A 12,553-nucleotide genomic window follows, 5' to 3' on the forward strand; every position below is an offset into this window, starting at 1 on the left:
TGGGTTCTTGGGTCATTTGGTTACAAATACATTGCCCTCTGAAATTGGTACTGACACCAGTCTATCCAGAAATGCTCTTTACAAATACATTCAATTAAATCATATTCACTAACTATATCAAATCTTTGAACACTTATGTAGATTATACCAATACATTCAGGGAACATGCTTTAGGTGCAAGCAATAAGAAGCCAGTTTCATGCAGATAGAATGGTGTGTCTTTAGCTGAAGGAATACTGGAAAAAGGTCACAAATACACTGATGGAATTAAAGGGGAGGGCGAACCTCAAAGACTCATAACAAGTCTGTTGGAATTTAAGCTGCAACATAAATCATTAAATTAAAAGCTAAATGCACACTTATTGATCTTGCTGTGCTGATAAACATGATAAAAATAGTCTTTGTTTGGAAAGTAGCATGTACTCCAAAAGGCAGGGGCTGGATGTCATAAGTGACACATTGGGTAGAATATGAAACTGAGACCATAGGGTAATGTGATAGGACTCCGTGTGGCGCCAGAAATGTGCTACATTTAGATACATTACTGTTAGAAATGGGGTTTCTAGTTGGAAGTGGTATACCCCCTTGTCCAAGTAGGGACCAAAATCTAGTCAGGGTAAGTCACAAAACAATCCAAATTATCTTGTGCCCACCCTCCAGTAGCTTAGCACTGAGCAGTCAGGCTTAACTTAGAAGGCAATGTGTAAAGTGTTTGTGCAGAACTTATACCATAACACAGACAAAACACCACAAAAAGACACCACACAGGTTTACAAAAATGAGATAATATTTATCTGAATGAAATACTGTTGACACGAGAAAAATCGAATGTACACAAGCAAAATTATGAATTTTTAAAGATTAAATCCTACTAAAGTGCCTAGAAACACAATAGCTCCAACTGGGGCTATCACAGCGTCATTGACAGGGTTGTTCCCAACAATCTGACACCCCCGGTGCCGGTCACAGAGTCTCACAGACCCTCAGGTACAGTACCTTTTGAAAATGAAAACAAGGAGGTAGCACAGAGTCAGAAAGAGGCATCACTGGAATCGGTGCGGCATCAGTCCCTTACGGCTTCCAAGGAAAGGGGCGACACTGGAGTCAGTAAGGCATCAGTCCCTTACAGCTTCCGAGGAAAGAGGTCTCAATTCAACACTGTGTAGCAGGTGGAGGGGATGCACCAGTGCCGTCCGGATGCAGGGGGAGATGATGTGGGAGCATCCGTGATCCATCAATTCCTTGTGACACGGCGGGGTCACTGGTTCCGGACCATCAGGATGTGATGTTGCGGCTTCACAGTGTTGTGTTGATCCTGAGTGACGTCAGCGGCCGCAGTCGTTGTGTGCAGTGAGGTGCAGGATGTGGCATTCCTGGTGTCGCTGAAGTCGTTCTGGGGTCGCTGGAGTTGGGTACTAGCAAAAAGCAAGTAGTTGAAGTATTTGCTGTACCTGAGACTTCAGAACACAAGGCAAGCTCAATCCAAGCCCTGAAGAGCACTTTTGGGGGAAGGCAGAGTCCTTCCAGCACAGTCAGAGGCCAACAGGGCAGAAGGGCAACAGAAAGGCAACAGTCCAGCAAGAAGTCCAGAGAGTCCTTTGGGCAGCCAGGCAGGTCTTCTGACAGAGTTCAGGCGCAGGTCCAGAAGTGTCAGAGGCCCAGTTTATATACCCAAAAATGCCTTTGAAATAGGAGAGACTTCAAAGAGTGGTTTTGAAGTGCACAAGTTCCCCTTTCAGCCCAGTCCTCTCTGCCAGGGTCCCGGTGGGGGGGTTATCAGTCCTTTGTGTGAGGGCAGGCCACTGGCCTTTGAAATGTAAGTGTCAGGCCATCTACCCTTCCACCCCAGGAAGACCCATTCAGTATGCAGATAAATGCAGATGTGACTGAGTGTCCTGTGTTTGTGGTTGTCTGGATGAAAAACACAAGGGAGCTGTCAACCAGCACAAAACAGACGTTGATTGGAGAAAGTCTGTAAGGCACAGATGGTTTTAAGTGCAGAGAAATGCTCACTTTCTAAAAGTGGCATTTATAAAATAGTAATTTAAAGTCCAGCCTCACCAAGAAGCAGGATTTTTAGGTAACATTCTGGCCATACTAAATATGACCTGGTTACCCCTTTCAGATCAGAATCTACCACTTAAAAAGAATATGAGGGCAGGTCTAATGCCAGACTATGAAAGGAGCAGGCCTCACAGTAGTGGGAAACAAATTTAGGAGTTTTCCACTACCAGGACATATAAAAAACATATGTTCATGTCCTGCCTTTTATCTACATAGCACCCTGCCCTTTAGGGTACCTAGGGCCTACCTTAGGGGTGACTTATATGTAGAAAAAGGGGAGTTTAAGGCTTGGCAAGTACTTTTGGATGCCAAGTTGAAGTGGCAGTGAAACTGCAAACACAGGCCTTGCAATGGCAGGCCTGAGACATGGTTAAAGGGCTACTTATTTGGGTGGCACAATCAGTTCTGCAGGCCCTCTAGTAGCATTTAATTTACAGGCTCTGTGCACATGTAGTGCACTTTACTGGGGTCTCATAAGTAAATCAAATATGCCAATTGGGGATGAACCAATGTTACCATGTTTAAGGGAGAAGCATATGCACTTTAGCACTGGCCAGCAGTGATAAAGTATGCAGAGTCCTAAAATCAGCAAAGACTGTGTCAGAAAGGTTGAGGGTGGAAGGCAAAAAGTTGGGGGATGACCACTCTAAGGCTGTCAGCTCTAACAATTGCTATTAGTGTTCTCAACAGGAGATGCTCATCAACCCGGATCTTTCATGCTATTGACATGCCTGCTGTGCATTAGAACATGTTGTTTTCGGTATAATAAAAAAGTTTATGGGGGGGCAAAAACTTACCCTAACTAGCCAGTACAATAGTCAAAAACAAGGCAGAAACCTTAGTATGTTTCCAAAGTGCCAAAGTAGATTTATTTCATTAAATGCTATAAATGTCGAGAGTATTTCAAATATTTCTATGGTGTTTTTCATGCTACCTTAATAATTTATGATAATGCGAATAAAACATGTTACTAAGAATAAACTAATGAAGAGATTAACAAAAAATGTGCATTCGTCTTCAATGACTACTTGGGCAAACCCAGATTGAGATCCAATACTCAGATTAATATAAAACACTAATTTCTTAATACATTCTGTCATAAGAAAAAAGTAAAAATCCTTGCATATTCCACAAGAATTACATTGATGGCTTTCGTGTTTAGGTGCATCTAATTTCTAGCAGCCAAGAATTGACCAAAACCCTTGCTCTACAGTAAAAAGATCTCCAAACCAGCAGAGAATTATGAAGCCAGACACTTCCCACCGAGCAGTAGCCAATGTTCCTTGTTGCAACCATGGAGTGCATTTAGTACTTTTGGACTTGTGGTAAAAACAAAGGTGAGGAAACCATTTAAGGATTTGGTGGGTACATTGAAAGATTGCCTTGACCCATCTGTCTTGATCGCAGAAGCCATGAAAGTCCTGTGACATCTTTGAAGTGTTAGATTGTGCATGGTTCTCCCACACCGAGTTAGGTTGAACTTTGATGGAAAGTGCAGGGACAGAATTGGTCATGAACTGGTTCAGAACAATCTGCGTTGAAGATAGGAATAATTTAGCATTAAAATGGAGTCCAATCTCTTACCCTTAGCCTCCTGGGTATTGAGTGAATAAGCATCTATCTGTGAAAAGAACAGCCGAGAACCATATCCCTCTGTGACGTGTTAGATAGCTATAAGTGAAGCTGAACAGTACGTTAGGAGAAGCCACTTTGTATATTAGCTGCTTGCAAGGGTATGCAGAAATAGGTTCTCATACTTCTAAATGTCTATAAATACACACCAGCATCCATTTCTCTAAAAGAAGTATCCTGATAAAAACCTCTCTCTTTCCTTTAATTAGATATATGTTTACTGCTTATCTGAGGTTGAAGCTAGCCTGGCAAGTAGAAAACTGCCATGCAAGACTGTCAAGAAGAGCCTATGACATAGAGACCTTCTGTTTGCTGTTGAGTGTTTTGGAGACAAGTGGAGCTGGGGAGGGGACTTCTGCTAAATAAACCTTAACAACATTTACCTGTCTTTTTCTCTGAGGAATGGAGGGCCTGCTAATACCCATGTGAGGAAGGATCCATCTACAACTTCCCTCTTTAGCAATGATGGTTGACTCAGGCTAAGCCCCAGGGACACCACAGCCGCATTCTTGAAGGCATGGGAAGGTATGGTTATATAGTTTACATAATCAAAGTATATTATTAGTAGAATAAACAATTATAGCTAAATCACTTTGATAATGATTATTTGTTGCAAGTGCTTCATGGTAAAGTATTGATTAACAGTAACGTAATGGTCTAGAAAATTATGCATAGAACAAGTAAATATGTTTTGATAAATACCACGGAGGATAGTCCATGTTTGTGTTGGCACATCCAAACTAGCAGAATTAATGTATTAATGTAGAAAATAATTGCTATCAAATATGCAAAATAAACGCATTAATAAACTAAATGCAGGAAGCACTCATCCTCATTGTCTTCAGAACCACTGACTATCTCATATAAAGTGGTATCTCTTGTCAGTGCCTGGGGTTACAATATTGATATCCTAGTCATGGGTGTCATCTTATCTTAAAAGGTTGAATGCACTTGGGAACCAAAGGAAATACACATGACAACTACTCCCAAAGCACAACAGATCTATAGATTGACTGGAAAGGAAGAGGGGGAGTAAGGGGTACCTAAAACTAGCCGTGGTGCACTATTGAAATTTGTGGAAATTAAGAGGAATGGACTTCTACTGGTATCAAGGAAGGTTAGTATGCCCCCCCCTCTGGACTCGCTCAGGCCAGGTGCTGTGCTGAAGGGGCCCCTTTGAGCTCTGAGCCTTCCCCCCACCCCACACTGCAGGGGCTGCGGGGGCCTTTGTTAAGCCACTGAACATAGATACATAGATACTGCATGCTGTTACAGACAGCTCTGGTGCCAGCTACCCCGAGCCTCCACTTAGTCACCCACTTCGTATACTGTGCAAGAGAAAGGAATGATGGAAAAAACAAATGTACAGAAATAAACACAGACTTACCTCAGTCAAATACATTTTAAAGCTTCCAGCAGCAATAATCCAATAGACAATGAATGGCTCGCAATGAAGGAAAAATAAACAAAATATGGGAGTCTAGCCCTTTCCCTCCCCCAAAAAAATATCAAGAACTTTAAATGATTGATTTTTAAATACAAAAATAGTTACCAAGCACAAAAGTAGTTGCCAGTAATTTAAAAGATGCAAAGATAAGCATTCAGCCCAAAACATAAACTCCAATAATGAATTTGCAACAAAGTAACAACTGATTGCTGCATGAATTTATAATACCACATTGAATTGGCATCTAATGTTTATTTGTGTCCTCTAATAGCTGTTGTAGACTTCCACATGCTCATAACAAGTGGGGCGAGCTGAGGCTTGTAGTGAATGCAGTGTGTGCTCTGACCCTGCACTGCCCTGCTCCTCCATGTCAAAGGTTTTCCTCGGGGCTAGTAATGAGCTAGAGACTTCTTTAACTTGTCATGGATTGGTAGTAGTAGACCAAAGAGGCTTTACAAGGCTAGAACAATGGTAGCAGTGGACATGGGACTGTTGATTCCTGGGAAGCGCAGGATTAAAGGTAAGCATGAAGAGCTCTGGAGATAAGAAAATACTGTGTATAGAGTTAAAAGAGAACTCATTTGCTGTTCCAAATGTGTTGGTGGTAGTCATGGAGTTATAGGATGCTAAGGAAAGGCAGAAACTACAAGCACCACTTGAGGTATCAGAACCTACCTGGATTCGCGAACCACAATTACACTCTGATTTCTTGGCATTAGCCATCTGAAGAACAGCTTAATAATGGAGCCTTATTTGTGCAATGATGTTGGATTTGCAGGTGCCTGTACTGGACTTGGAGGGAAGTAACTCTAGTAATTATTTTGAAAGACAGTCTGAGCCAAGGAGGATCTCAGACTTCCAGTTAGAAATAGCCCCAGATTGCTGGGTCTGAATATCAATAAACAAACAATATTGACCGCAGAAAGCCCTCTAGACCCAATGTCAAAGGCTGGGTTGATAGAGATCATAACACTAGGTTTTGTCAGACCATTGTTAAGTCTAATGTCATAAAGAGATTGTCTCTTTGAAGAGAAGGCTTCTCTAACCCTTGTGAGGGGTAATAATCAGGTGAATGTTCTCTAATGGTGTGCAACTCTTCCAAAAGCAGGCTTCTCTCCAGTTACATGTACTACACAACTCAAGAAGGCTTGATTTCTGAAATCTACATGCTTGAAAAGGGGTGAGACTTGTCACAAACCTCTTCAATGCAAGGAGACTGTCAAGGCAACTATGTTATGCTCAGAGACTAAAGGAATCTTCTTGGTTGGATGAGATGTCAAAAATATGAACGGGTAGGACATCTTGTGCATCAGTTTATCCCTTGACTTTTTCTCCCTGTAGCCAGGTTTTATCTTGCTGTATAACCACTGAATATTCTTGAGGCAATTTCTTTTGCATAGGTTTGGATGGCAAGGAATCTTGGTATTTTCCATTTCCAATGCTATAGGCTTACTATTTTGGTTCCTGAGCCAAGAAGAAGAGTAGGACACTCACTACAAGTGATCCGGAGTGGTATGCTCAGTGGTCATACTAGTCTGGGCCATTCTGAGACGTTTCTGGGTCCAGGATGACTGGATCTGAAAATACTGGCCAAGGTAAATCCCAGGCTTAGAGACTCCCAAGTCAGTTCTTTGTGCATTGCTGCAGAGGCTGTGAGCAGCTTCTGCGCCTGGTGGTCCGCATGCCTGCACTCCTGCTGCACAACTGAGGGAGGAGCAAACACTTCCCCTGGATCTTACCTCACCTCTTCTTCTCCCCCCCCACATGCACCAAGGCCCTGAAAAATGTCCATACACTCTTTTACCATATGCTTCAAGTAGGTGAGAAATTGGTGCAGATTCGGGCTTATTTCTCCTAGATGAAGTAAACATGTGGAATTGGACCCGGTATTCCTAGTTCCATGTGTTACTCCAAGTTCCGGGAGAAATAACCTAGAATCCCCCGATTTAGTTCTGAGGAAGGAGCAGAATCTGAGATTCTGGTTCCCTTGGAATCCGAGTACCCAAATGAGGGGAACTCGTAATAAAGATCTCAGATTCTAATAAAACCTCTAGTGACAACCCAGAGAAAGTTGTACAGAAGTACCAGGAAAACCATTTTCAGGTGCACCAGAAAGAAGAATGTTTGTGCGGTACTTCAGAACAAGGTGCATTATATATCCATATCCTCAGTATTACTCACAGAAGTGCATAACCCACATAAAACTATGAAAGAGCCACAAAAAAGGCCATGGTGGGAAATGCTTGTGGTAGAGGGCAGGACAAGTTGGTACCCATACCTCAGCGGTTTCATTCTAAAAGGAGTTAATTTGATTTGTTTTATCTTTACCAAAGAAGGAGAAGCACTAAGAAGGGTAAATGTTAAAGAAAGTTAGAGTCTTCCGTAGGCGATTTACACATAGAGAAAATCATGTTAAAAATGAAAGGCGACCATGGGACTTTGCAATTGCGAGGACCACAAACAGCGTTGATGGGTTTCAAAATATTGTAACTTGTCTGTCTTTTATTTCTTGAACTCTCTGCCGTGTGTATTCAGAGGGAGGCATGAGCCAGTAATCTCCTGGGGAACAAAACAAACTCACCCAGATGACAAAAGCCAAAGAAATGAAGGAAAAAAGAAGGACCATGCTGAAAACCCCATAGTGCCCTGCAAAAGCACCCGTCTTTCTTGTCACTGAGAGGACTGCTGCACGAGCTATAAGCTGGTGTCCATAAAAGGAAAGGTGTTTTTGCAGATGGTTAAACAGACATAGCTGCCCAAAGGTGCTATATTTTCATCCTCTGTAATAGTCCTTGGAGAACTAGAGACTTGAGGTATCAGGTTTTGTCTGTGAACAGAAACATTGCATCAGGATTGGGCACTGTGTATGAACCAAGAATTGCTATGGATAATATCTATGACAAATGCAGTTTGAAATTATCCGTACTAAGACATTATCTACAGCATATCCTTTATAGATAAAGTAAGAATAGTACCTTTTGGCTTCTCAGGTAAGGCATCCATAGGCTATCAACAAGCTCATGTCGATACTTCTTTGAAAATGAGCCGGCATAAGAAATGAAAGCGGATGTCAGAAGTACGTCACCACATAGCGTTTCCTCCTGCTCATGGTACTGGGCTACGGAATGCGCCCATCTGATGTTTTCTGACTGTAAAATGTAAATTGAAAAAAACATTAACAAATTGCCATTTACTTAAACGTTCATTTAATTAATTTCTCCCCCTGTCTTTTAATTGTCCAATTAATAATAAACAATAGTTATAAAATAACAAAAAAGCAAGCTAGAATATTTTTCATGGACAAGATATTAACAAAATAAAAAATATAGGGCCTCATTACAACCCTGGCGGTCACCGACTGCCAGGGTTGAAGTGGCGTTCGTACCGCCAACAGGCTAGCAGTACAAATCGCCATATTTTGACCGCGGCACTGGGACAGGCAGTTTACCGCCATGGATGTCCCACCGCTCAGAATCCGCCAGGGCAGTGCTGTTTGCAGTGCTGCCCTGGGGATTGTGACTTCCCTTACCGCCAGCCTGTCCATGGCGATAGACACCACCATGGAAAGGCTGGTGGTAAGGGGAGTCGCGTGGCCCCTGGGGGGCCTTGGGGGCCCCTGCACTGCCCATGAACTTGGCATTGGCAGTGCAGGGGCCACCAGGCACAGCCCCGTCGCGCTTTTCACTGTCTGCCTAGCTGACAGTGACAAGCGCAACGGTTGCTGCTGCACCGCCACATTGCCGCCGGTTCCATTAGGAGCCGGCTGCAATGTTGTGGCCGACATCCCCGCCGGCCCAGCAGGGATGTACAAATGTGGCCGGCGGGTTTCCGGCCGCATGGGCGGCCGACTGGTGCCGACCGCCAAGGTTGAAATGAGGGCCATAGTCTTTCTTTGTATGGTATACCCATGCTAGTAAGTGAGGTGAGATGCACCTAAGACCCAGCTATTTGCAATAAAATGTACACGAGTTAAAAACAGTCCATATGTCATGTTTTCACAAAAACTTATGCTTATGCGGCCTCAACACTGTAAACTTGCCTTTCCGGTGCTCTGGTTAGAATGGAGGGTGCCCATTCCCGTATGGCTTGTGCGGAACCACGTCTAACTTGGCTCTTTAAAAAAACATGAGACTCCTTCCTAGCAGCCCAGTCCCCTACCACACGCTCTTTATCTTTCCATCCACTGAACCCATCACTTAAATATTGTTTCAGTCTGACAACAATGGCTGATTTGTAGGTGTTTTCGGGCAGCGGTGGCGAATTAATGAGTGTGTAAAGTATGCTGTATTTTCCCTTTCTTTATAACATGATGTGTTGCAATTTGTTTCCCGGGATTGTTGCAGATCTCACATAATTCCATGGTTTTGCATGCTACTGGCAGTAATGCATTTGGGATAAGCATAGTACGATTCCTGGGCCAGTTGGGAAAGTGGGAATTTCCTTAAATCTGTTTTGAGCAGCCATTTATTCAAGAACATCAACTGGCTGACTTGGCTTCTTACTGGGATTCTGTTCCATATTTTTCCCACTTGGATAAAAAAAAAAAATTCCCTCCCAAAAAGGTTTGCAATGCGGGGCGTTCATCATGGGAAAGTTAGGTGACTGCCAACGGGGTTTCACGATATGAATGGACTTAAAAAGCCAGATATCTCACCTTACATTTAATATGGGCACCTACATGTAGCGGTGGAGTACCATTCACGCTTGGTACACATAATTCTATTTAGAGAAGCCACAGAACAATTCACCCAAGCCTTATGAACAATCTGTTACTTCTAATAAAAAAAATAAGGAAGCCCACACTTGAAGCACTGTTTTAGTCCAGTCTGAAATTTACGCCCTGAGTTAGAGTTTGACAGACAGATTTCTCTGTCAAAAGCATGAGGAGTAGCCTGATCGGCTTATCACAAGTGCTTTAAGATATATGCATGTGTAATAAGGTGGACGACTATCAATCATTGCATTTTGCTAACTTGTAACCCATACAATTAATACATTCTTTCTTTAGTTTTTAAAATGATTTCCTAGGCATTTCAACTTGCGCCCTAATTTACTTGGGTCCCGTTTATGCCCCAAACAGTAGCTCAGGTAGAGTCATCAACAGCACAATAACTCATGGAAAATATTACATGTGATGGGACTTTTGATGCACACTGTTCTCTTATCAAATCCATTAGTCACAAAGCCATGCTTTTTGTTTGTACACATTTTACACTATGTAAGCCTCACTGGGGGGGGCATGTCCAAGATGGCAACCGTAGCGGCAGCATAAATTGCAGCTCTGCTCCCGGCCAACCAAATATCCTGTGCCCAGGCTCTCCCTACTCGACTGGCGGATCTCTGTGAGCCCGGCCGCTTTGGGCTCGCACAGAGGAGCAGCACAACGATGGAAGTTTGCAGCCGAGCTGTACGAGCAGCACCCTCGCCGCGTGGAAGGCGGGGCCTCGGTCCGCGTGGCCTACTCGTAACCCTGGGACCCTCCGGACGAGTGGGATTGGCGTTTCGACAGGCCCTGAGCGCTCCCGCCGACGAGTGCCAACGCGATACAAGGGTTGCAATTCCCACGAGGGGAGACCCAGCGGTGAGACAGAATTTCCTGAGCAGGCGGGAGAGCTGGTGAGGTGAGAGGCAGATTCAGCAGCGCATTCAAGCCCCGGCTGGTGCAGCGCGCGCCCTGGAGGGCCTTCAAAGCCCTTGCTGCTACATGTCAACCCCGATACGCAGGGGCACTACCGAGGACTTCTTGCCCATCTGGAACCCTGCGTTCTGGCTGTCGAGAGTGGTGGGCACGCAGCCGGACCCCGAGCGCGCCCCAACACCACACAGCGTCGAACCATATATGCTTCAGTCCCCGTGCGTGGGAACACGGGAACACGACAGAGCCACAGGATGAGAATGCGTGGGCATCGATAAGATGCTGCACTGACTGGGGGACATGTCCTGGATCGCAGTTCGGCCTGAGGATCACTGACGGCCTGAGGATCCTCTACTTGCCTCACTGCCACACAAATATACTCGCTCACTGGGAATGGGACTCTATTTACTATCCTGTTGTTACAACCCCCTGCAGCGGTGGCTGCGTGACTGGCCTGGAGGCATCTGCTCCGCTGCAGCCGTACCGGGGCTCCGAACTGTCAGCCGTATTGGGACATTCTTGGTGCAAGCTGCCCCTTTTCTGGGTTATGGAGTCACCCTAGCCTGTGTGGACGCCTGACTGGCGCCCTGTAGTATGAGACAATCTGTCCACTACCTAAGTAGGAGTAGTAAGTCGGCATTAACTCTGAAGGCCAATCTCTATTCTCAATATTACCGTCTGCTGCCTCCGCATCGCACTGGGGTGGAACGCACGTGCACTCTCATCTCGCTGTATTGTGGAGCTATCTAAATAGATCTACCAACAAACTGGTGCTGTTCTGGGGGCTCCATCTCAGTGGTACCCTGGGCTGTACGCTAAGGCACCCACTCCAACCCTCCTAGACGTGCATCCCGGAAGTGGGCTGGTTGGTTGAGAGCCGTGTGGAGGGCTTTTATTTGGATCCTACCCGTGACGAGAGCTACCGGATGGGTAAAGCAAAGCCTGCCAAGACCCCCGCTATGCCCATGGAGACGGCAGGGGCGCCGGCTTGAGATCTGGACTCGACCTCCCAGGCGTTGCGTCAAATGGAGACCACCCTGCATAATTACACATCACGGTTCAAAAGGTTATTGCAGGCCATACTGCATACCAAGACTACGCTAGAGACGAAGATCGACGCCGTTACACTAGACGTCAACCTCCTGTGGACCGTCCACCGTGCTTTGGTGGAAAGAGTAATGGAATCGGAGAGAGACATAGTAAAACTGTCCCCCGAGGTGAAGACTCTTCAGAAGAAGATGACCCAATTAACCATGGAGGTGTACGGGCTTCGGCGTAGAGCTGAGGATGCGGAGGAGAGATCAAGGTGCAAAAATACACACCTGGTGGGCTTTCCGGAGAGGATCGAGGGCCCTAGCGCGGAACTGGTTTTGGAAGGTTGGCTGACGGACACCATTCTGCGGGACAAAGTACCACATTTTTTTTCGATTGAGCATGCCAACAGAATACCGGGCAGACCTCTAACATAGATTGCCCGCTTCCTTAACTACAGTGACAGAGACTTGATACTTCAACTGTTCCGGAGAGAGGATCCACAAAAGTTCAGGAATGCATCAATATCCGCTTACCCAGACTTTACTGCCGATGTCCAAAAGCGGCGTGGCTCCTAACATGGGCCCTCCCACGATTTAGCGTTATAGTGTAGTAATGTTTGCACAACTCCAGTCACACGTCCCTCACTATAATGTGGTCACATGGAACGTCAGGGGAATGTCCACTCTGCGCAAGCGACAGCGCATATATGCTTTCTTGAGAAGACATCAAGTCCACATTGC

At 45.0% G+C, this 12,553-nt stretch overlaps 1 protein-coding gene across 1 annotated transcript in view; it reads right to left on the bottom strand.

Annotated features, from left to right (window-relative positions):
• The window catches only part of LOC138283610 (dynein axonemal heavy chain 11-like), a 2,790,563-nt gene that overhangs the window by 400,470 nt on the left and 2,377,540 nt on the right, over positions 1 to 12,553 (bottom strand). Inside the window, exon 68 of the mRNA XM_069221547.1 lies at positions 8,119 to 8,292. Coding sequence (XP_069077648.1) covers positions 8,119 to 8,292 — 174 coding nt within the window. The remainder of the gene's footprint in view (positions 1 to 8,118; positions 8,293 to 12,553) is intronic.

The sequence above is a fragment of the Pleurodeles waltl genome, chromosome 3_1 (assembly GCF_031143425.1).
Source record: "Pleurodeles waltl isolate 20211129_DDA chromosome 3_1, aPleWal1.hap1.20221129, whole genome shotgun sequence".
Lineage (NCBI taxonomy): Eukaryota > Metazoa > Chordata > Amphibia > Caudata > Salamandridae > Pleurodeles > Pleurodeles waltl.